The sequence below is a fragment of the Anser cygnoides genome, chromosome 6 (genome assembly GCF_040182565.1).
Source record: "Anser cygnoides isolate HZ-2024a breed goose chromosome 6, Taihu_goose_T2T_genome, whole genome shotgun sequence".
Taxonomy (NCBI): domain Eukaryota; kingdom Metazoa; phylum Chordata; class Aves; order Anseriformes; family Anatidae; genus Anser; species Anser cygnoides.
The window spans coordinates 33,814,172-33,836,576 of NC_089878.1; the positions used below are offsets into that span (position 1 = coordinate 33,814,172).

The window sequence follows — 22,405 nt, forward strand, 5'->3', positions numbered from 1 at the left end:
CCTCATGTACTTGCTTTATCAATACACTTATCTAATTGCAGAGAAAACCATCAGAGATAGCTGTCTGCAAGCCTTCTACTTCCACCTACAGAGTAGCGTAACAATTTATATTTGGTGGATACAATGGTTTTGTTTTGTTTTTTAAATATCCTCCTAAATCCACAGAGCAACATTCACAGAGAGCTGTTAAGAGTCCCAGCAACAGGTAACAGGACTGGGAGGCCATTCAGACCCTACCACTAATCCGTTACACGACTGAAATGGCGTGTACTTCCATTTTTCTGTCCCCTTGTTGAGAAAACTAACACATTTCTAAAGCTTCCGAGTATTATCACAGATGAAAAACAATATACAGGAACCAAAATATTACTAATATCATTATTTGTTTACTGAAGCCATAACCATAATTGTGACACAGATACTGCATTTTGTACTTTAACAGAAGCTACAATATTAACAGCTCAAGATACATCCCTTATTCACTGCAGTTCCTGCTCCATGTTGTACATTCAAGTAATAATTCACGTAATAAAAAACACTAGAAAGCATACCACTTATTTCTTTTTAATTTTAACACTACTTGTGTTAACACTACTTAGCAGAAGCTAAGGCCTCTTTGAAGCTTGTTGCATGTACCTTACGTAGAAAATTTTGTTTTAAAAACTGGTTAGGTCACAAAAAAGCATTGATCCCCCTATTAAAAAAAGCATGAAAGATGTTTCTTAAAGCTTGAGATAAGTCAAAGGACAACTATTAAAGCGTACGTGAAACTAAGGGTTTCTCACTTTGTGGATAAAACAATGTATAAAAATCATAAGCAAGAGAGATAATTTCTGTTGGATTTAGCGTACCAATAAATCCAATTTTGCCTTGACATGACTTTCATGGAAATGCTTTATAAAGACTAAACAGGCTTCTGAGCAGCCACTGTCTAAAATTATCATTATACCCCTAAAAAGAAGCAGAATGATGCACAGTGCTTAGGAGAATTTGTATGAAATATAAAAGGCACCCATCAGTACAGGCAGAACTAAATAGAGAAAGAAAACCAATAGTTAAAACATTAATATTAGAAATGAATTGCAAAAACAAATACTTATAACAACAGATTTGTAGCACCTTGGCACTAATCACTTCGCAATAGACCTGTGAGACAGTCTCCAGAGTTTTTCACTTCCTTGAGTGCTAGACATCCAAAAGTCATCTTGGATATATAATCAGAACCACACAGCTTCAGCTACAGTGCTTAGCACCCATCAGCAAAGCAGCAGAGTATCAGAATATTATCTTCCAAAAACATATTAATCATGAAAGTGAAAGGGGAACAGCACTGATTAAGATCAAAAGTAGGGAAAGCAGCTGCCCCCGCAATGGACCTCCAAAGCTTCCTTTGGTAAGCATTTTTAACCTGCAAGAAACCCCAGTTTTACAGACTAGATCATTTTTGGAAAAAGGCTTTTATTTATATCAGGTTCTACAGTCTCTTTGGGATATCTTAGAACATCTGAGCTGACAGAACTACTTTTCACTCACATGACTTGAACAGAAATGTAGGTCCCAGCTTACATCAAGTTTTCAAGCAAGCTCGCTGGATTTTGAAACCACCCCAGAGATGCTGTAAATCACTGAGCTTTTTTTTTTTTTTTTTTAATCATATTCAAAAATAATAATAATAATTCCTTAGGTTGTTTGTTCTTTTTTTCAACAAGTGCCTTCAAAGACTTCAATTTATGTTTTTACATCATTAATAATTCTATTCAGACATAAGAGCCAGAACTGATGTTTATTATTGCGAATTCCACCATAACACTTCTGAGATTTTACAAGCCGTGAAAGAAAGGAACCTCTCACTGAAAACTAAACACTCTTCTGTCTTAAAGTGTACCACGACATGCCACCATTTGCCCTCTGTGTCTGTCTTTATTATTCCCTAAAGAAACTCCTATGCACTGAGACTAGAGAGGCACAACTTTGCTTTTATTTTTCTCAAAATGTCTTAAGTGGAAATAAGAAGTCATTTCTTTATCATTACCTTGGACAGCACCGTTCACATGTAGTAAATATTTCTACAAAACAGAGGAAGCAGAATAGCCCAGAATGTTCCTACAAACTTGCTTTGCTTCTCAGAGGTAGCTGTTTTGCTACCTCTGAGAAGTAAAGCTTTTTGATCTTTTTCCATTCAGCGTTACCACCTTCCTTTCAAGCAGCAGCAGTCTATTAGCGTGCTTGCTCAGGCACAGACCCACCAAGCTTCCCTTGATGACTTCATCCAGTGGCCAAATGGTCCGAAACCATCATTTAGCTAGCCTTTTGGCTTATAAAATTTGAACAGCTTATACAAATTGAACTCACATGACAAAACATTTGCAGACCGATATTTAATATCTAGACATACCATCCAAATCAGATACTTTACATCATAATTTCAAATCTGATAGAAGGAATTCAAATTTGACAGGAAGAATTCAAATCTGATAGAAAGAATTCAAAGATACACATAAGTAAACAGTTGCTGCCCCAGCAATAAAATCTTTAGAAAATAACCAGGACCAAATTAGAACAAAATAACCATTAGGCATAATTATTTATATATGTGCGATTGCTATTTTGTCTATTAATTGCCCCCCACTTTTTTTTTTTTTTTTTTAAGTGTACTGTTAAGTAGTTTCCTTAGTTTTAGGTCACACAGTTGTTTATTAAGAGAAAGAAAAGGGAAAAAGATTGTGCAGGTACATATGAAAGATACATGCTTCTGATTCAGTAAGTTTCATTCTCAGTATTAGTTTTCTATGACATATAGCCTTCTCTTAGCTCATCTGTGAATCAGAAATTACACTAAGACAAGTGATAAAATCTTAACATTCGGCTCATACCCACTGAGGCTAATGAGGATCGCTTGTAGCCACCTCAAGGCTGACACAGTCCTAAGAACCTGCTGCCAAAACCAAATGCTTCTGCTCCACAAGGATTCCAGTAACTCTCAAGTCCCTAAAGGCACCAAATTTATAGTAGCCAGAAGTTAAAAGTTCTTAAGGCCAAGAGATATTTTAACATTTATATGTCATTTTAATGACTGCATTATGAATCATACACCTTCAGTAAGAAAAAAATAAAGAAGTAGGTTACCTGGGGTTAAAAGAATGACAGACATAGTGATGAGTGAACAAACAACTAGAATCACCAGCAGCGCAATAGCAATTCCCTTCCAGTTCCTCTGCGGAGGGCTGTTACTTCCAAGTTCCTACAGGAATGGAAAAAAATAAAATAAAAGGAAAAGACCATGTTTCATAATCATATATTTCTAGAAGTATTATTGATAGGAAAAATTGCTCGGTGCATACTCATAATCACAGCATGGGAGCTGATCACTATCCCTCCCCTCTCAATAGTACACATACATAACTCCAAAGGTGCATATCCGAGGTGCATAACTCATGCTTTTTTAGTGGATATGTGTTTTTTTTTAAATACACGTAAATTTATATCCCCTAAGAGACAACAAAATGAGCTTATATAATCTATCCAAAATATGACTGGTGTTAAAACGTGCTGAACATAAATTTCAGGACAATATCAACTAGCAGTTTATAAGATAATTACAGAAATGAAACGCAGCAATTTACTGTAATTCCACCTAACGTGGTATGGACCATAAAGGTTTAAATACACATCCTTTTTAATGTACACTATTAAACTTATTTGTAATAGAAAACATTTACAGAACAGCCTGAGGCTCCATCCAAAGCTGAACAGCCCTTCTACAGTAGCTCAACTGTAAACTGCTCTCTTATTACTCATAAAAAATCAGCAGTAGCTTGTAACTAATGTTAAACGAATGCTTCTGTAACTACTAGTATGCTTAAACCTATGTTCTCTGTAGTTCACGTTTAACTCCTACTAACTCCAGCCCAACACAATTTGTTAATAGTCACAGTGCACTGCCTGTATTCACAGTACAATTTTAGACCAAACAACAGGTTAGCATCCAACAACAGAATGACAAAAACAGTAAGACAATTGTCTCACACGATCCGAATTTGCTCCCACAGTAAACATTTTTTCTATCTATATCCACTCTCTCTGCCACATTTACCCATATATACCATTATCACCTGAAAATTAAATTGCTGTGGTAACACTCTCTGTGAAAAGAAACATCTCTGAAGATATTATTTCAGCCTATTTACAAAGCTGGGTTATATTACATGAATGCTGCACAACTTTTCACCAAGTTCCAGTGAAAACCAGGTGGTGTAAAAAATGTGAAGTTTAGCCCCCGCACACAGTCTTGAAAGTAAGGCCACATACAATCTCTCCTCCTCCCCATGACCTGGACCTGCATCAGCAAGGCCCTGTGAGGCAGCCGCCACCAAATACATAGGGTGGGACTGTCAAGAAAGATGAGAGATTACTTGGAGTCTCTCCTATTTGATCTGAGATCCTGGGTTTGTTACTCTCACAAGCACACAACAAGGTATCATTTTATCTTTCCCCTTCCTGTAAGCAAAATGGATAGGGTGGCTCTGCCACCTCTGCCATTTTCTGTAGGGAGGACTAACCTGAAGGAAGGCGTCTCCTGCTATGTTTCATAAGCTTTCAAAAAGATATTAACACTTTATCACACATGGATTATTTCATTTGTGTTTTCCAAATTATATATGAGTGAGAAATTGAGCTGTTTTAACAACAGAAAATGACATGTTCTTATACTTTTTTTGTTTAGAATACACCGCTTCAAAACCACATACCACCCAGAACAGCATCTTTAACAGCGTCTTGATTTTGAACCCCTCAACAGCTCATTTCTACCTGTGCGAGACAGCTTTTCTCCCTGGTCCTCTTTTCGAGGAACTTCAAGGGAAATTGCTCTTTGCAGTCTGCAAGCAATCCCACAGGGGAAGTCTTGCAGCAGCCCTCAACCCAGTGCAGCCTCTGGCAAGGAACTGCAAGGCGGAACCTGGGAGCCATGAGTCAGCAATGTGCCCTTGTGGCCAAGAAGGCCAATGGTATTCTGGGATGCATTCAGAAGTATTGCCAGCAGGTCAAGGGAGGCGATCCTCCCTCTCTACTCAGCCCTGGTGAGGCCAAACCTGGAGAACTGTGTTCTGTTCCAGGCTCCTCAGTACAAGAGGGACATGGAGCTACTGGAGCAAGTTCAAAGGAGGGCTACAAACATGATTAGAGGACTGGAACACCTGTCATACGAGAACAGGCTGAGAGAACTGGGCCTGTTTAGCCTGGAATAGAGAATACTGAGGGGAGACATCATCAATGTATATAAATATCTGAGGGGAAGGTGCCAAGAGGATGGAGCTGGTCTCTTTTCAGTTGTGCCCAGCAACAGGACGAGAGGCAATGGGCACAAACTGAAGCAGAGGAAGTTCTGGCTAAATATGAGGGGGCACTTCTTTACTGCGAGGGTAACAGAGCACTGGCACAGGTTGCCCAGAGAGGTTGTGGAGTCTCCTTCTCTGGAGATATTCAAAACCCGCCTGGATGCCATCCTGCACAATGTGTTCTAGGTGACCCTGCTCGGCAGGGGGGTTGGACTAGATGACCTTCAGAGGTCCCTTCCAATCCCCCCCATTCTGTGATTCTGCCCCTGCCCTGAAATGGCTGCCAGGCTCCTTCCACCTGTCTGGCCTAGGCCTGGCTGAGCTTTCTCATTTTAGAGAATTTTCACCTCACCAGAGGAGAAAAGCAGTCACCCCGCCTACCCAATTTAAACTCTAGGCCACAGGTCTTCACAGGGTCAGCTTCCTCACCTGACTGACATTAACATCCCCACAGCTAAAGCCAACTCAGGCCTAGTGGAAAATGCCCTCCAGCTCCTGTCAGGCCCTCCCTCCAGGTGGCTAAAATAGTACTTGTACTTTAAAAAAAAAAATCATTACACAAATCTTCTCTTTGGTGTTGATATCAAGCAGGTAATAGATGAATAATGTTGAATTACAGCACACAGTAGGAAATTACTGAGGACAGTGCAGTACAGCGCTAGCAAGCAGCACCCTCAGACTGAAGGTCAGCATGCACAGCTTTCCTGGGGATCACCACACAGCCATACAGAAGTTTGATAACTGTTGACCAACAACACATCCTTGAGACGATATTTTACTTACCGAATTCACAACTACCTATTTTTCACAGAAAGGGGAAAAAAATATATTAAAAAATGGTTCAAGCAGGAATCCATGGCATCCATCTCCTTTCTCTACATCCGTTGCCCGTTTCCAAACCCCTGACAGACCTGCCTGCTCCCCTCATTTTCTTCATCTTCTTCTGATTCATTTCCACCTTGTTAAACACTAATTATTGCTGCCTATTCCTGAATAGCCTTATAGGTGGTGGGTCTTCAAGGGTGTATATCAGCATCATACACACGCAGTTTTTCGATCCCTTGGCTATGAGGTTTGGATGGATCCCAAGACAGTCCCATTGCAAAACTTTTAAGGCCTAGACGTAAATTGAGATCCAAGCTATTCTTTTCACTCAAGTAAGAATTACTTTGATATTTATAGTACAGTCTAGAAAATTAGGACTTACCCTAAACAAAACAGTATAAGCCTTATTGTTACGACATTTAACAGAGTCCAATTGTAACAGAAAAACTAGTAATTTGTATAAGCAAGCTATGGTGAAAATGCAGTAGTTATTCCCTGAGAATTGTGAGACGCTACTGCAAAGTATTGAATTAAAATGACAGAAGCTGGACAAGTTGATGAATGCCCTCTGTACCGAAGCCTCTAAAAATTGTACCAAGTCTTTATTATTCAGAAGGTTCTTCTCTGAAGATGTGAATATCATTTGGTTTCTAAAAATAAATGTCTACTTTAAATACTTCTCCAGATTTTTGAAAGGAAAAGATCAAATGACACACAAAGCTTACTCATACCCACAGTGAGAAAGAAGGCAGGTTTCCAGCTAGAAACTAGTTTTCTAGCTGAAAACGTTGGAGACTGGCATAAAGAGAAAGACTTATCTCTAAGAAGAGATAAGAGATAACTTGGTTTTAATAACTTGATAAAATTGATTAGTTCCAATTTATTAAAAGTTATTAATGAGGATGACATTATGGTAAGACCTTTGCGAAGATAACGCACGCTAAAAAAAATTTGATAAAACATCAGAAAATTACAATAGTAATGGAAACTCATAATATAATCAATATCAAGGACATCTTTGATCAACTTTCTTGATGTTAAGCAATGCAACTCTTTGAGAACAACCTACAAAGTTTAAAAATACAGTAAGTTGTTAAATAAATAAGATATATTTAGCCTTGCACTACTTTTTGAAAGTTATAAACAAAAGGGACTTAAACAGCTTTTTAGACCATATATCATTGCCAAGACAGAAGCTCTGATTTTTTCTAAGATAGAGGCGTTCAAGAGGAAATATCTAAGAAGCTGTACGATGAGAAGCTTCTGACGTTGTAAAGTTTTCCCATAACTAACTGCTAACTGGCAGATGGAGAACGTGCAGATGGAGATTTAAGGATCTAATCTTGTAAAAAGGCCCTTATATTAAAGTGGTTTGAAAAAATATCAACTTCTGAAGATGGTGTTTTATATATAATGCTATCTATAATGTTGTTATAGATTTTACAATCTAACTCTAATGAATCAGAAAATGGCTGCCTAAAGTGTAATACAATTGCAAGCATTCTCATTATTTAAAGTACCTTTTTCATGAACCATTTAATTGCATTGTTGCCAAAAACAATCCTTAAGTAATATATATTTCTGAATGTAATTTGTGATTGAGTAATACCTTACTAAAACACATCTGCAAAACAAAATATCTATTCTAGTGCATGCACAGGAAAAGTACACCGATGTTGTAGGTCAAAATGCTTTTGGCCTATTCCTGCCGAATGCTAAATGCTGGAAAATTTCGTCCAGAAAACGAAAAAGGCAAATAAAAATCAAATATGCGGAAGCATTTTTCTTTCACCTCTACTAGGTTGCTTTCTAAATATAACACAATTTACTGACTGATGATGAACTGATTCACTGCAAGCATGAAAATCTTTTAAGTCTTATCAGGATGTGGCTTTGAATTTCAAACTATTTCATAGAACCATTAAGGTTGGAAAAGACCTTAAAGATCATCTGGTCCAACCATCACCCTACCACCAATGTCACCCATTAAACCATGTCCCTAAGCACAATGTCCAACCTTTCCCTGAACCTGAAGTGGTGACGCCGCCACTTCCCTGGGCAACCTGTTCCAATCCCTGACTAATCTTTCTGAGTAACCTCATCCAACAACACTGAGGAGAGTCTCTATTTTTTTGACAAAATATGGAGTCTGACATGGATGTTTTGTCTTTAAAATAAAAATAAAAAAAAATACCTTCATAATGGATGTTAAACCTGAGTCTAACAAGATATAACCCAATGTCCTATTACAATAGAAATAAGATGATATTAATTTCCATTAAATTCATTTCATATAGAGGTATCTTTCATCATTTGACACAGAAATGAAAGTGCTTATAATTTAAGTGTGCTGTTTCCTTTGAAGTAGTATTGGGGATATTGATTTGGGAAAAAAAGAATCAGTTAAAATTAATAGATATGTTTAAAAAAGAAACAGCCTCTAATATTTTCATATTTGCACCTGAATAAACTTAGCCTTTTTGTAAGCAGCAAAACCAGAAGAAAATCACAGCTTCCTTGTTAAAGCTTAACAAGCTGAACAGTTTTATTCTTAATCAATGACGATAAAAAGCCTTTAAGACATTTTTTTTTCAGCAAGCATGCATACAACTAAGGCAAAAACAAAATGTCAGAAAGTATTACCTTAACATGATGCATTAATGTATCTGGTTTTTGAATTATCTTAATAGCATTTTCCCAACTTCTTGGAAAACTTTTTATGTAAACCATAATACAATATATCTTCTACCATAGTATTAATGACAGAAGCAGGAGGACACTGCCTGGTGGGAGCAGTCACACTGAAGGGCACTATCTAAAGCCTGGGGACTGAAGAGTGCCTCTGCCAGGCTTTTGCCAGAGAGGCAGGTTAGTTAAAATGCAGCATCCCTGTTGGGACAATAAATTAAAAAAAAATAAATTTTAGAGACACTAAACCTTCTGAGAGCTGGAGCTTTGCTAAACAGCTTTTTCTCATAGTACTACCTCCCCATGCTGTGACTGACCTAGCTGATAAACAGTGAGATGACCCAAACACAGAAATATGCCTCCATCAATAAAAATCACAAACAAGAATTCCAGCAGTTTTAATTATTTCTGCTATGTTTATGGGTACAGCTCAAAGCTAAAGCTGAGACTCTGACATTTGTGCAGCCTTGGGTGAACGTTGCCAGGTTCACCACGCTCAGTGATACAAGCGCGCAGGTGCACACATTGGTGTTTACCCCTGTTTTTTGGAGCAGAAAACCCAGCAGCAGTGAGCTGCAGCAGTGCCTGGTGGTTACCTGGTTTCATGCTGGGGTACTACGGGCAGACAAAGGATCTCAGTCAGAGGACCAGAGTTAGTTTGTGCTAACACAGCATCTTCTGAAGCCTTGAATGACTTGTCTTTCGTCTTCTTCCTTTTTTTCTTTTTTTTTTTTTTCCTAAACTGTTCCTGTACTGCCGCCAGGACAAAGCCTGCAGAGGAAAGCTCTAAATCACAGCTTTCCTTTATTTTGGCAGGAATTTCAGGGGCAAAGTGCATTAGGCTATGAAAAGCAAATGTAATTTGCTTTGCAGTAGGAATGTGAATGAGGCTCATTCTGTAGCTTAGATGTAATCACGACAATATCACTTAATGACTCCTCCAGCATCTACTTCATTAAACATTATCATTTACATTCCCCAAACATGAAGAAAAGGTGATAAACCTAAATAGACAAACAGTTTCATGTTGCATCTCAGGTGTTTTAAAAGATAGACCCAGGATACTTACAATAAAAAGCATGCAGACTTTCTGGAGTTCTGGTCTTGCAACTGGTATTAAATACTACACAACTTGATTTTGTAGTGTTAGTATTTGCAAGAAAATTACCACAAAAAGCATTTAGAATTTGTGATTAAATGATTGCATCCATTCCTTCCCAGCTGTTTTTGAGTAATCCCATGGCCTAGATAGCAAGAGAGACTAAAAGAGAGATCCACAGAGTGGCACAGGATAGTTACAATCCATTTGCATAAGTACCTATCATTTTCATCCCTCATGCTCCCTTTACAATTTGCCGTGTTATAAGATCCTATTGCTGCAGTTCTTGTCTGAATGATTATGGTCATACAATTACTTTCTCCGGTCAATATCTTCATTCATCAAAATGTTTCAGCTTCCTTTCAGAGGTGCTGTAAAATGCCACTTTCACCGGAATGCATGATTTGCTGTCAGCCCTGTGGATAATGGGCATTTTAAAAAGAGAGCAGCTTGTTAGCAATTATACTGCTTAGCATAGGTATGGGATTTGGTTGTGGGAACGATCTGACTTCATGTTCTTATTTCTCTGGGATGTGCTGGTAAGAGAAACCCCTCTACTTGCAGAATCAAATGGGGGGGGGGGGGGGGGGGGGGGGTTGGAATAATCCTAATCCAAACCAAAGAAAACAAAGACAAAAATCCACCTCTGTCTCTGAAAAAAAATAAACTAAAAGAATAAATGTTCACTTATAAGTCATTCGAGAAGTGATAATCAATCACCCACACTGGTTATGTATTTTCTTAACTCTGCAAAACATCTTATGCTTTTTTCAACCTTGATCATTTTTGTTCTAAGCACAGAGGTTTTTCTCCTGGCACTGCGAGTGCCCGTTCATGAGCTGCATGATATTTTAGAAGAGCTACGTCAACACCCTTACTTCCAGCCACTCACGGAAATGGTCAGAAACATTTATGGAAACTATTCAAGGTATTATGGTTAGTATTAAGGAGGAATTTCATATCTTCCAACTGATTTTGCAGTGTACCTTGTAACATTTACTAAAACATAATGAGTTAGCTATTACACTAGAAAAACAAGTAAAAGCACAACTTCTAAAGCATTCTACCAAAAATCACTGTTCATGGTCTAATCACAGTAGATGCATTTTAAATAGATGAAAATGGGACAGCACAGCTGATCAAAACAGCATGGCATGTGCACAAATCAAATTTTGTGACCATCTACTTTTTTACGGATATGACTATTCTCACTCACAACGCAGAAAAGCAAGAGGAAGAAGAGAGAATTCTCAAGCTTCAAGGTGCACAATATTAGAAGATATGTAAAAGTCAGGTAGTGGAATATCAGTCCATATAGCAGTCCATAAGGACAGCTGAGTAGCTGGGGCAGAGGGAGACTTGGATAAAATAATAATGGATGGCAAGACTAGTTTGTATTTGAAATAAAAACCAGTCATGATGGAGAGACAAGCTACAGCAGCCAAGGGAATTGCTTCGACTTTTGGGAGCTGAGTTGAATGTAACACATTTCTGTAAAGAGGTACAATGCCACACAGAGTTATTGCAGCTTTAGAGGCAACTTCATTGTGACTCAGTATTTCAAAGTTTTTCTCCCTTTTCATCTTGCGTTCATGGTCTTTTGCAGTTTGCTTCCAAGTTTCACAAGTAAAAATACTGCACTCTATCCAGTTCAGCAGAAATATTTGGATTATTAAGGAGAATCACAAAGTTCTGGTAGGATGTGTGTAAGTATGTTGAGGCTTAAAAGTACCTATGTACATTAAAGTTACATTTAGCCACCTGTGAGGATTTTTTGTAAGTTCCTGAGTAGGATAACTGAACACCTGCTTGGCTAATTAAATCTATTTGCAACACTCAACCAATCTTCCCTGAGAATCTCACCTCCATACAGCTAATTGTCAAGAGGAGTCACGCCTTCTTTGGGGGTTTGAGGATCACTGCTAACCCTGGTGTGACTGCAGGTTATCTTCCCAATATCCTCATCAGACCAAAGCTCCAATATTTACACTGTGTTACATCTTCTCTTCCTCACACAAATCTGATCTTGAAGCTAATGAGATTTTTGTCTGAATATATATATATGTACACACACTAAAAAATAAAATAAAATCTGTATCTTGAAGATTGCCTGTAAGATTGCATGGAAATAAAACGGTTCATTTCCAGTAAGCCCATGCATCATTGTTATCTACAGGAAAGTATCAATTCATTCGTCATAATTAAACAAAATTCTTAATGTATTTTACCAAAGTAAGTAATGCCAATGACAGAAAAAGATGGCAAAGCAGCAGACACAAACATGATTTTATTGCAGATGTCTGTGATGTAGAGGAAGAAGTCTATATAAATACTGGCACAGTCATTTATGGCCAAAAAGGTATTTTCACAAATTCCTATTGATCCAAACTTTAATGAAATGTCACAAGATGGTAATATATTTCTTCCATTCTTATGCTGAAGAAAAATCAAGTAAAAAGTCAAGTAAAATAATATACCTTTAAAAAAGACATAAAAAATGGATGAACACAGGCTATACAAGTTGCATACCTACAGATCTTTCAATAGATATAACAGTCATTTGCTGGAATTTGTCATTTTCATTACCCAGAAACTAAACAGTAATTTGCCTGATTTGCAATTAAGAATAAAAAAGGCATTTAAATGTATTTTTAATTCTCAATTATATTTCCAAGTTCCCATAACAGAGGACTTTTAAAACTGACTTAGTCAATTTTGGCATTAATAAAAACATAATATCACTGTTCATTGAGGGTTAGAAACAAGGAAAGGTTACTATACTGCAGCAATGTAAGTTAAATTCAGGCTTATGCCACATCATTTTATAATTTAAATTGAATCCAGTGCCCCTATATGTAGTGTTATAACACTAAGCTATGCAGAGGAGTCTAGCTCTAAACTAAGACTATTGTTAGACCAGAAGAACCAAAATCGCCTTCTGGAGTTTCTCATTGATCAGGTGTTTATACACACACTTGATTTTATACCATTTAAGAGTCCCCAAAGAATGGATACAAGAAAGAAAAAAAAAAAAAAAGCTCAATAATATTAATTTAGGAGTTATCAAAATACCGAATAAATTTTTAAGGAACGTTTCGCAAATTTCCATTTTTCCACTTGTGTTCAGATTATACAAAAGTTGCTTGCAAATAAAACAGGTAATCAGGTAATTACAATCCAAGCATGTCTTAATCTTTTGTGGGCATATATACATATATATATACATACACATATAAATGTCTCATTGTATGTGTGTATATATACATATATATATATATATATACACACAGATATAGATTCTTAAAGGCAACATTACAATAAAGAAATCAAAATGTAAATAAACCAAAGGGTATCAGTGGCAGGAAAGGGAACACCGTAACCTCTGCTTTTAGGGGGATCCAGTGTAGTAGAAAGTTGGATGAGTTTCCCAAGGTAATGGCAGAATGGCAAAACACATATCTTTAGATGAATACATGTGAACAAAGCTGTAACAAACAAAATTATTTGGCCAGTATCACTGGGCTCTGATTAGGAATTTATCTCCATGATTAAGTTACCTGGTTTACAGAAAAATAAAAGAACTTTATGTAAAGCAGAGAATTATGATTCATCAGAAATAAAGATATGTTTTTTCCTGCATACAGTTAGAGGGTGAAGACCTCAGAAGGAGATTCATAGATGGGATAATATATACTATATTACATAGAGATAATATATGTATAATCACCTAATGAAACCAAGACCACAGTTCACTTAAAAGCAATGCAAGTCCTTACAGCACTAATGACATTACATTTTTCATATGCACACACACACACACAGAGCTTATAAAAAGGTATTTATTGAAAGACTGTGGGTAACCAACTTATCTCCTTATATATACTCTACTCAATTAACAAGCAAATGCAGCACTAGGAGAAAAAAATATATATTGGGAATTTCTTGGCTATTTTACAGGATTCATTGATTTCAACGGTATACTTCAAGATAATTTAAAAATCCAGCATTCTTTCTGCCTACAAACTCAACTTAATGGCCAACACTACCAACATAAAACACTTTAAAGGCCACTTTTACGTTTCATGGGAAATGTAAGTGTGGATTTCTTCACATGTAAGTGCCAATGATTAACAAGTGTCGTTTCAAATTTGTGGAAGCCTGCCATGAATTATTTTTTGGCTAATTCACAGTTTATCAAAAGTGCTAGCAATATCTTGTGCAGGAAACTACTCTACAGATTTGCTGTTGAGTCTGTGAGGTCTCAGAAACCTGTGAGGTTTCTTCCTGTTCTCTACAGCTCATAATATTATAAGCTCCTTTTTCCCTGTAGAATAACTGAATAATCCTTTACATCCTTCTTTCATTCGTGTAAACAATTTATTAAGTTTTATGGGAGCAGCTATATTACAATTGAAGTTACACCTTTAGGCAGCTCTAGATGTTTCCACGGAATTAGTTTTGAATAACTAGCCCAAAGAATTAGATCCTTGAAGCTGGCCTGACACACACCAAGTGATAAAGCAAGCGGCAGGCCACGCACTGCACCTGTGATTTCTGGCTACGGTGGCCCTCCAAAGAAGCAAATCCACACGTGGAGGATGACGGAGGCATGCAGCCACATCCCCAAGTACGACACAACACATCTTCTGAAGTAGCTGTTGTACAGCACATGGAGTGGGCAAATACAGCTAGAAACTGAACTCCATCCTTTCAAAGTTCACCGCCGCCAGAGTTAGAAGACACATAAAAAAAAAATAGGGAGTTTTAGTTCTAATAAAGTGGTTGTTTTGGAGTTTGGGTTCTGGAAGTGGTTCTAATAGAACTGGCTCTGATGTGAGTTGGTCTGATGGGCCAACTAGTTCAAAACTTGGAATTTCTACCCCAAATCCACATGCTACAGTGATCACAAGTCTTGCAAATAACCCCACTGAGCAACAGTCCAAGATACTCTTTTTTGTGTATAGTCTTTTAGTCCTGACTTTTCTTGGGATGAATGGGGACAATACACAGTGATTTTTTTTCCTGAAAACTAGAATCAATTGTAAAGCTCAGCTTTGAAAATCAAAACAGTCAGTAGCCTAGAGTCCTACGTCCTTTAATGCTTACTGCAGAAAGTTTTCAAGGGCAAAAAGGATGGCTTATCACACATTGGAACTGAAATAAGTGTATTAGTCTCATCAGTTCAAAAAGACTACCTGTCTACAGCAGAATCATTTGCAAAACAATATGATATTTTAATCACATGATGTTCCAACCTGATGCAGTGAAAGAAACTGAGGTGATAAATCTCATAGGAAAAGTATCTAAAGTTTCTAGTCCAGTATAACTATAACTAAATATCCATATTGCAGATGTTATTCTTAATTAAAATATATCAAAACAGCTGCATGCAACATTATTGAAAGGTAGTAAGTGGGGCATTTTATAACAGTCATTTTTCTGACTTAGCAAATTACCAGTTGTTGTTATTATTCCATTTATATACTAGAATATAAATATTATTAATAATATTATATATTTAATAATATTCCATTATAAATTATGGAATAATTCCATTATTTTCATTAGGAGAGGAGCATATATACTTAGTATTATAATCATGTTAGATAAAATAGCCTTTAAGCATAATGAAAACAGGATTTTGCAACTAAAAGTAGGACAACATTGTGACTTGGTATCTTTATTGCATGAGTGTTTTTATTGTGTACAGTTATAAAGAGAATTTACATCTTACTCCAAGCAAAAATATAGATTGTTCTTTAAGAAAGACTGGGAAAAAAAAAAAAAGAATTAAAAAACTATACATACGAAAATATTCAAGAGAATAATGAAAAGTTTTGCAAAATACAGCTACACCACCAGTAATTGCATATGTAAGCTTCTGAAACAAGAAGCTACTAAAAATATATACATTAATTCTTCTGTGTGCCTTTGTCAAAGAGACAATCAAAAATTGCTGTTTACCCAAAAGCTGCCTATATACCACTCAGCGTCTACCAACAAATACAGCAGCCCTCCCCTTAACCTCCTCCCTCTGAGTATATCCATGTCAGTAGTCAACGCGCTGCAAGACACCGCAATAAGAATGGTTTATTTTCTGTTTTCTATGCATTCCCTGAGGTTATTAGTTGCATACTTAGGTAAATCTGCAAGTGAAAAATGAAAGAAACCCATGGTACTATTGTCAAGCAATTTATTTTAAAACTGCAACTTCAAATATTTAAGCATAGCAAGCAAGAAAAAGCCATAAAATCTTGAAAGAATGAGACCGCTCTTGTTCTGTAATATGCCAGGCACACAATAATTACTGCATTAATGTGAAAGTTGCAAAGAAAAGACGAACGTATTATTCAGATTACAAGTCAAGCTATTGTGATAGGACAAATGAGAAGAATCAAATCAATGCCTTGACTACAGCTGCTTTATCATGAAGTGCCCACAAACAATACTCAGTGCTTTCCTTCATGGCCATGCATTAAGGCTGCAAATCTTCACTAGTGCTCCACTTGGGCTCTAAATTGAAGGTGCAATTACTTGTGCTCTGACTGCAGCCAAGCTGATTTGCAGGCTCCATCGGGTAATTAGGCACATGCATGGAAGAAATCATTGGTAAAACTAATTGCAACTCAAAAGACTGCATCTGAAAATCCATGTCAGAATGGACCTGATAGCCAGAAGGAAAAACAAGTAGAAATTCACTCGTCTTACGCAGCACAAACAGCCATGTGCAGCTCGACCTCCCCAGCAACACCCTCTTCTGTGAAAGTGTTTCCAAAGACTCCTTACTAGAAATATAAAAAATTACGAGGCCACTCTCATCTCAGAGGAGAGTATCTTCATGACCCACATCTATCCTGACAGCTGTATCTGAGCAGCCAGCTAATGACGGGTAAATTAAGGGCAGATATACATATTACCAGATAGATCTAACACTTAAATGTGTATTTAAAGAAACAATGATCATATTTTCAAGTATATAACTGATTTCCAATTGTACATCTTCTGTGCATCACTGTCTTCTACAATTACAACAGTTATTTTTATACCTGTTTTTGAACAATAACCACAGGATGGGTAAAACTTCATTAAACTCCATAAATTGTGACAGATACTACAAGGCACTAAAAATTGATTGCCATTACACTAACTTAGACAGAAACATGGGCACTAGCAGTAGCCAAAACATCAGCTATATTATTTTTCCCTCAGTGTGTTTTGCATTCTACCTAAATCACCCAATAAACATTGCCAAAATTGAAGTGTTTTACCCATTTCAGTGGGTTCTGAGTCTGACTGCAAGTAACCAGGGAACACAGATGACACAAGGTCAAATAAAAATAAACTATTACTCAGAATGAGTAGGAAAAAATTCCTTTAGAGAAACATAATAATTTATACCTGAACAGCTGCCTAAAATGTGACTGTGTAGTGCTTATCCACTTTTTTTCCCCTTATTTCCAGGTCTTCTGTCCCAATTGTCAGCTTTCTATCTAAGCCTATATTCAAACTGGTGTCATGAATTTGTTATCACAAAACAGTGGAAAAGCCTGTGGGGAAAAACAAATCTCAGACAACAAAACAGGTAGCTCAGAAATTCAAAATCCTTGCTGCTTGACACTATAGTACCCAAATTCAGTCTTCATGTATGTCTTCTCAAGCCTTTTGAATTTAGCCACTACTTTTTGAAGACATCTCTTCAAATAGATAAAATCTTCATTATTGACATTGAACTGAATAGGAAAATTATTTTTCTTATTCTGTTTTGTATAACAGCAAGTTCAAGTAGAGATCATTGCTGTAACTGTTGTTTGCAATGTGATTCTCCTTCCCATGTAGGTCACTACACTTCCTTACCTACTCTTGTTTTTGTTGCCCTAACACTGAGAAACGAGAGTTTGAATTATGTTCACTTCTTCAAAAGCTCCAGTCTCTCTCATCTTTACGTTTCTACAGAACAGGCTTTTTACAGACACCATGGAACTCTATCCTTTCCCTTCCACAACTCTCATTTTCTCTATATTGACTGTTTTACTGTCTAGAAGTATAAGTAGTCCTGTTACCTACAGTGACTATTACGAGCAAGAAAGGTAAATCAGATCACTCCGTTTTATCAAAAATTCACTGTGATAATAACAACTTCTAACATTTTGAATGAGTATAAGTACTTAGGGCTTTATTTGAAAAGATCAATGTAGGTAAAATTTAAGTAAAAATATTTATGAGCAATATTGTGGTATGAAGCAAGTTCATTGCCAATAAACTGCATTTTAATTAAAAAAAAAATAAAGTAATATCTTGTCATATTTAGACATATTTTTAATGATCTTCCAAGCCTATGAAGCTGGGAAGATTGTTTCAACTGTTACAAGAAGACTGATGTACCGCTCCTGTTCTTGCAAACACTTCAGCACATTTGAGAGACCCCACAATCAGCTCACTGTGATGTGTCCACAAGGCTCGTTGGGTGTCAGAATTTGTGAGTTCATCACAGAAGTGCACGCATAACCTTCAGTAGCTCTGTATTTCTACCATGATTTGAGCATACGATGCAAAGACAGTATGCAACATCTCCAAACACTTGGTAATCTGAAGGGCTTACTGCTGCAATATGTATTAGCTCACATCATAAAGGATTTGTCAAAAATAAGTAGCACTGCCAATCAAAGAAAGTCAATGCAATTTTTTTGCTGTTTTAGAACATAATCTTTTCTGTCAATTCTTTCTTTTGAATATTGTATTTTTGAATGAAGGTAGGACGTTATGTGAGTTTGCAGTACCTACAACGAAACGCTACATTATACTGTAAATTTGCGCATACACAATGAACATCTGAGTAACTAACATACAGCATAACAAACCTCGAAGGCCAATGAGACTATGACATCTTCCCATAGCAACAAGCAGAACTTCAGAATGTTAGAAATTAAGATGAAAAGCAAAAAAATAAAAATTTAAATAACTGATAGTCAATCAACCTTGACAAGATGCCACAGGGACAAATCAAAGGCATGACTGAAACGATGTGAATTTTGAGTTCGTTTTTTATCGCCATGTATCAGGTTTGGGCATGGACTCCACTCTAAACCACAAATAAAGTCTAAGATTTTATAAACTGATTTTGAATTTTATTCTTGAGAGGTGCATGGAAGGAAAAATTATATTATCATGCCAGACTGAGTTTGAGGAGAGTGTTAAAAAATATGCTTTTGTCTAAAAGATGATTAAAAATTTGGCGTTTAACAATTCAAAACTGCTCCCTAAAAAAAAAAAAAAGAGAGAGAGAGAGAGAGAGGGAGAGGGAAAGGGAAAAGAAATGGAGAAATGGAAAGGGAATGCAAAAAGGAAAGGGAAAGAAAACAAGGAAAATAAGAAAAAAAAAGGAAAAGGAAAAGAGCTACCACAGAAATGTCAGCACTGCTTCAATTTATAACCATCAGACAAGAGGTAAAACAATTCATGTTTATAGGCAATCACTGTTTACTCTGTAATTGTATTGGTATTGAACGTACTTTGTAAGGGCTCAGTTGTTATGAAACGATCATGCAAAAGCATGGACCTGATCTGGAGTCCTCAGCAGCCTCTCAGGGTCAGGCTTTTAATAGCACCTGATTTAAGCCTCTTGATTTCAATGGAGATGATTTTACCCCAGTACAAACAGTTCCAATTAAGTCCTGACCAAGGGAAAATACAATGAAAAGCACTGCATTTTAATTTTCCTGTACTTTACAGTTTACACATAGCAGCATGCAAACCTGTATCATATGGACATCCTCCCTTTAAATAAATAAATAAATGAAAGCATAAGTATTGGCTAAAAATAGTTTTTGGGCTAAAATACTAATTTCTGTTTTTATGATTCCAGTGAGGAAATCCTTCTACTTGGCTACAGCCATCCTTTATTTACAAAGCCGAGCTGAGGAGTTAAAGATGGTCGGCTGCTCTGCATATCTGGGCATCAGTAATTAAATCACAGTGCAGAAAACTTAAGTGATATAGTGATGGACACAGCAGTGGAAGACAACTTCTTTAGGGGAAGCCCCCAGTGCCCTAAAAAGGATGATAAGATGCTTATCCATTCTGAAGGTGGGCTCAGATGAAGAACACCAACCTACTCAAGGATGAAAAGTGCCTTCCCACTGTGGAAAGTTATCCAGATGCTGTATTTCTTCCACTGGAGGAAGTGTATTTTTTTATTTAGTGAATCTGATTTAATGGACATATAAATACTTTTTATATTTCAAAGATAAACATATATCATAAGCTCTTTAAAAAAAAATATTAAAATGGGGTGTAAAAGTATTTAAACAAAAGAACTTAGCAAGGATGCTATTTTGCCAAAATGCTCAAGTCCAGAGTTTTAACATATATAGCCATTTTTCTTAGTAAAAATCTTTCCAAGGCAAAATCAACTCTGCAGAATCTGTGTCAGAATGATGCTTCCACTTCTCATCTACGCATTTCCAGTGTACAGGCATCCTGCTTTTAGTTGTGATAATTAGTTGTAGCAGAGTGGCGCTCTGCTCAGTAACCTGCTCAGTAACTCCTGAAAGGAAGAAGTACCAGAGCTGCCTACATCAATGCACTTACTCTAGCAAGGCCATTTCGAGGACAAAATCCAATTATAACTTTGACATAGTTTTACCTTCAAAACCAAACATGAAAGTAATAGTATAATATGCCTTACTTCCCTTGTCTATTTTTTCTATTTTAATTTTCAAATTTTAATGAACAAAGGCACTCCAGAAGCAGATCCATTATACAAAAAAATAGACTCCCATCTTCAAATATGACCTTTTAATTAAAATATAACAGATCATTAAAAAAAATATTTCAGCAGTTGAGAACTCTGAAAATACAATTCTCTTAAAACTTTATAAAGAGAGAAGTGATGGCTGAAGTTACAGGCAATTTTATTCTCAAGGGAAAAGTAATACTTGCAATGGGAGTGAGCTATAAACTGATTCATTTGGGGCTGAACTTGGGCACAGAGGTACGAGCTAAAGTCATAGACAACCAAGGGGAGTCATAGACAACCGCTCAGGGGAGGGGTCCAAAACACTTCTCTGAGAATATCTTAAGCACAAAGCAGCCCAATTTTGTGAGGCAGGGAGCAGACGGGCCCAGCAGGTGAGCACCGCCGTGCCCCAAAGTGCTGCCACTGATAGCCAAGGCTGTGCAGTGCCCCAGCCGCCGAGGAGATCCATGCCTGTCTCAAGGGACAGAAGGCCCCTCGCTGTCAGATTCACAATCTGCCTCTACTCACAGAAATGCTACGTACTTGATTAAACAACCACAATTCCCATGTGTCAATCAACAGGACCCCAAATAAAACTAAAATAAATTTTTGAGCATGGTCAATGGCAGGAGCTGCACTCTATTCAGTGGAAATAGAATACAGGTGTGTCGGTAGCAAAGCATCAGTTGATTTCTATTATATCATTAAGCCATGCCATTACTGCTCCTTAAGTGGTAAAGAAAGCACAAGCAGGCTGACAGTGCAGCTGCCTTGGAGCTAGGAGGGAAAGATAACCCTTCAGCATAGCCTACAGCACAGCCTACAGGAGGTGCGCTCCTCAAAAAGGCAAGAAAGTGAAAATAGTAAATAAATCTCACAGAAAGAGCAGTGTGGCAATGTATGACAGACAAAGCAAAAGAAAAGGATATGTAACAGGTCAGAGTCTGGCTTGAGAGAAGACCTGAGCACGTTACCGTCCACGTTTGTTCCTGGAGAAAAGCTCTGCAGAGAGGCTGCAGGTGGAGGGAGGAGAGGCTTGGAGGCTCCTGCCTCGCCACAAGAGGAACAGAGGACAGGCAGCCTTGGAGGAAACAACAGCACACGCCTCTTCACCAGTGCTGCATGCTTTTCAAGTAAGTGTCCTGGAGATTTCACCACGTCTGCACCCCGCCTCTCCAAACGTCGTGTTTAGCAAGGGCAAAGCAGCGCGGTGGCTGCAGCAATGTGAGATGAGCAGCGCTCCCTTTCAGTCACTGAGCTCCTGCCCCGTGGAGCCAGGCAATGGGATGAGAAAGGGGAAAAGTGTGCTTTTTTAGCAGAGAGTGAGGAGTACACACGCTGAATCTGCTCAGTAGTCTTGCAAAAAACCTGCACGCCAGCAGCTCACTTTTGATGTTCTCCGAGAAAGAGGGCAATTTCCACCATCACCACACAGACTGTTAGGCCACCTCTGATCTTAAACCCACATATGCACAAGCAATCTACCGGGACGAATGATCGTTCGTCTTCCCCAGAAGTTTCTGCTGGAGGAAGGTCTCATTTCCTCTGCTCTTGATGTCAGCAGCAGGAGAGACAACTCCTAACTGCAAGTTACCTACCTCACATCACACCCGTGTGTGCAGCGCTGGAGACAGCATAACAATCTCAGCCCTCTCAAATCTTTCTCCCAGTAAGAAAATATTTCTTTAACCTCAGTACAGCAAGAGATACCATTCATCCACA

The 22,405-nt window shown here is 37.5% G+C and overlaps 1 protein-coding gene across 5 annotated transcripts in view; it reads right to left on the reverse strand.

Annotated features, from left to right (window-relative positions):
* Positions 1 to 22,405, reverse strand: part of DPP10 (dipeptidyl peptidase like 10) — a 492,868-nt gene that overhangs the window by 216,435 nt on the left and 254,028 nt on the right. For 4 of the 5 annotated variants that reach the window (XM_048079610.2, XM_048079611.2, XM_048079609.2 and 1 more), the window contains exon 2: positions 3,127 to 3,241. In XM_048079610.2, coding sequence (XP_047935567.1) covers positions 3,127 to 3,241 — 115 coding nt within the window. Of the gene's footprint in view, positions 1 to 3,126; positions 3,242 to 4,809; positions 5,370 to 22,405 lie in introns of those variants that run through there. The other variant, XM_067000003.1, reaches the window with a different exon arrangement.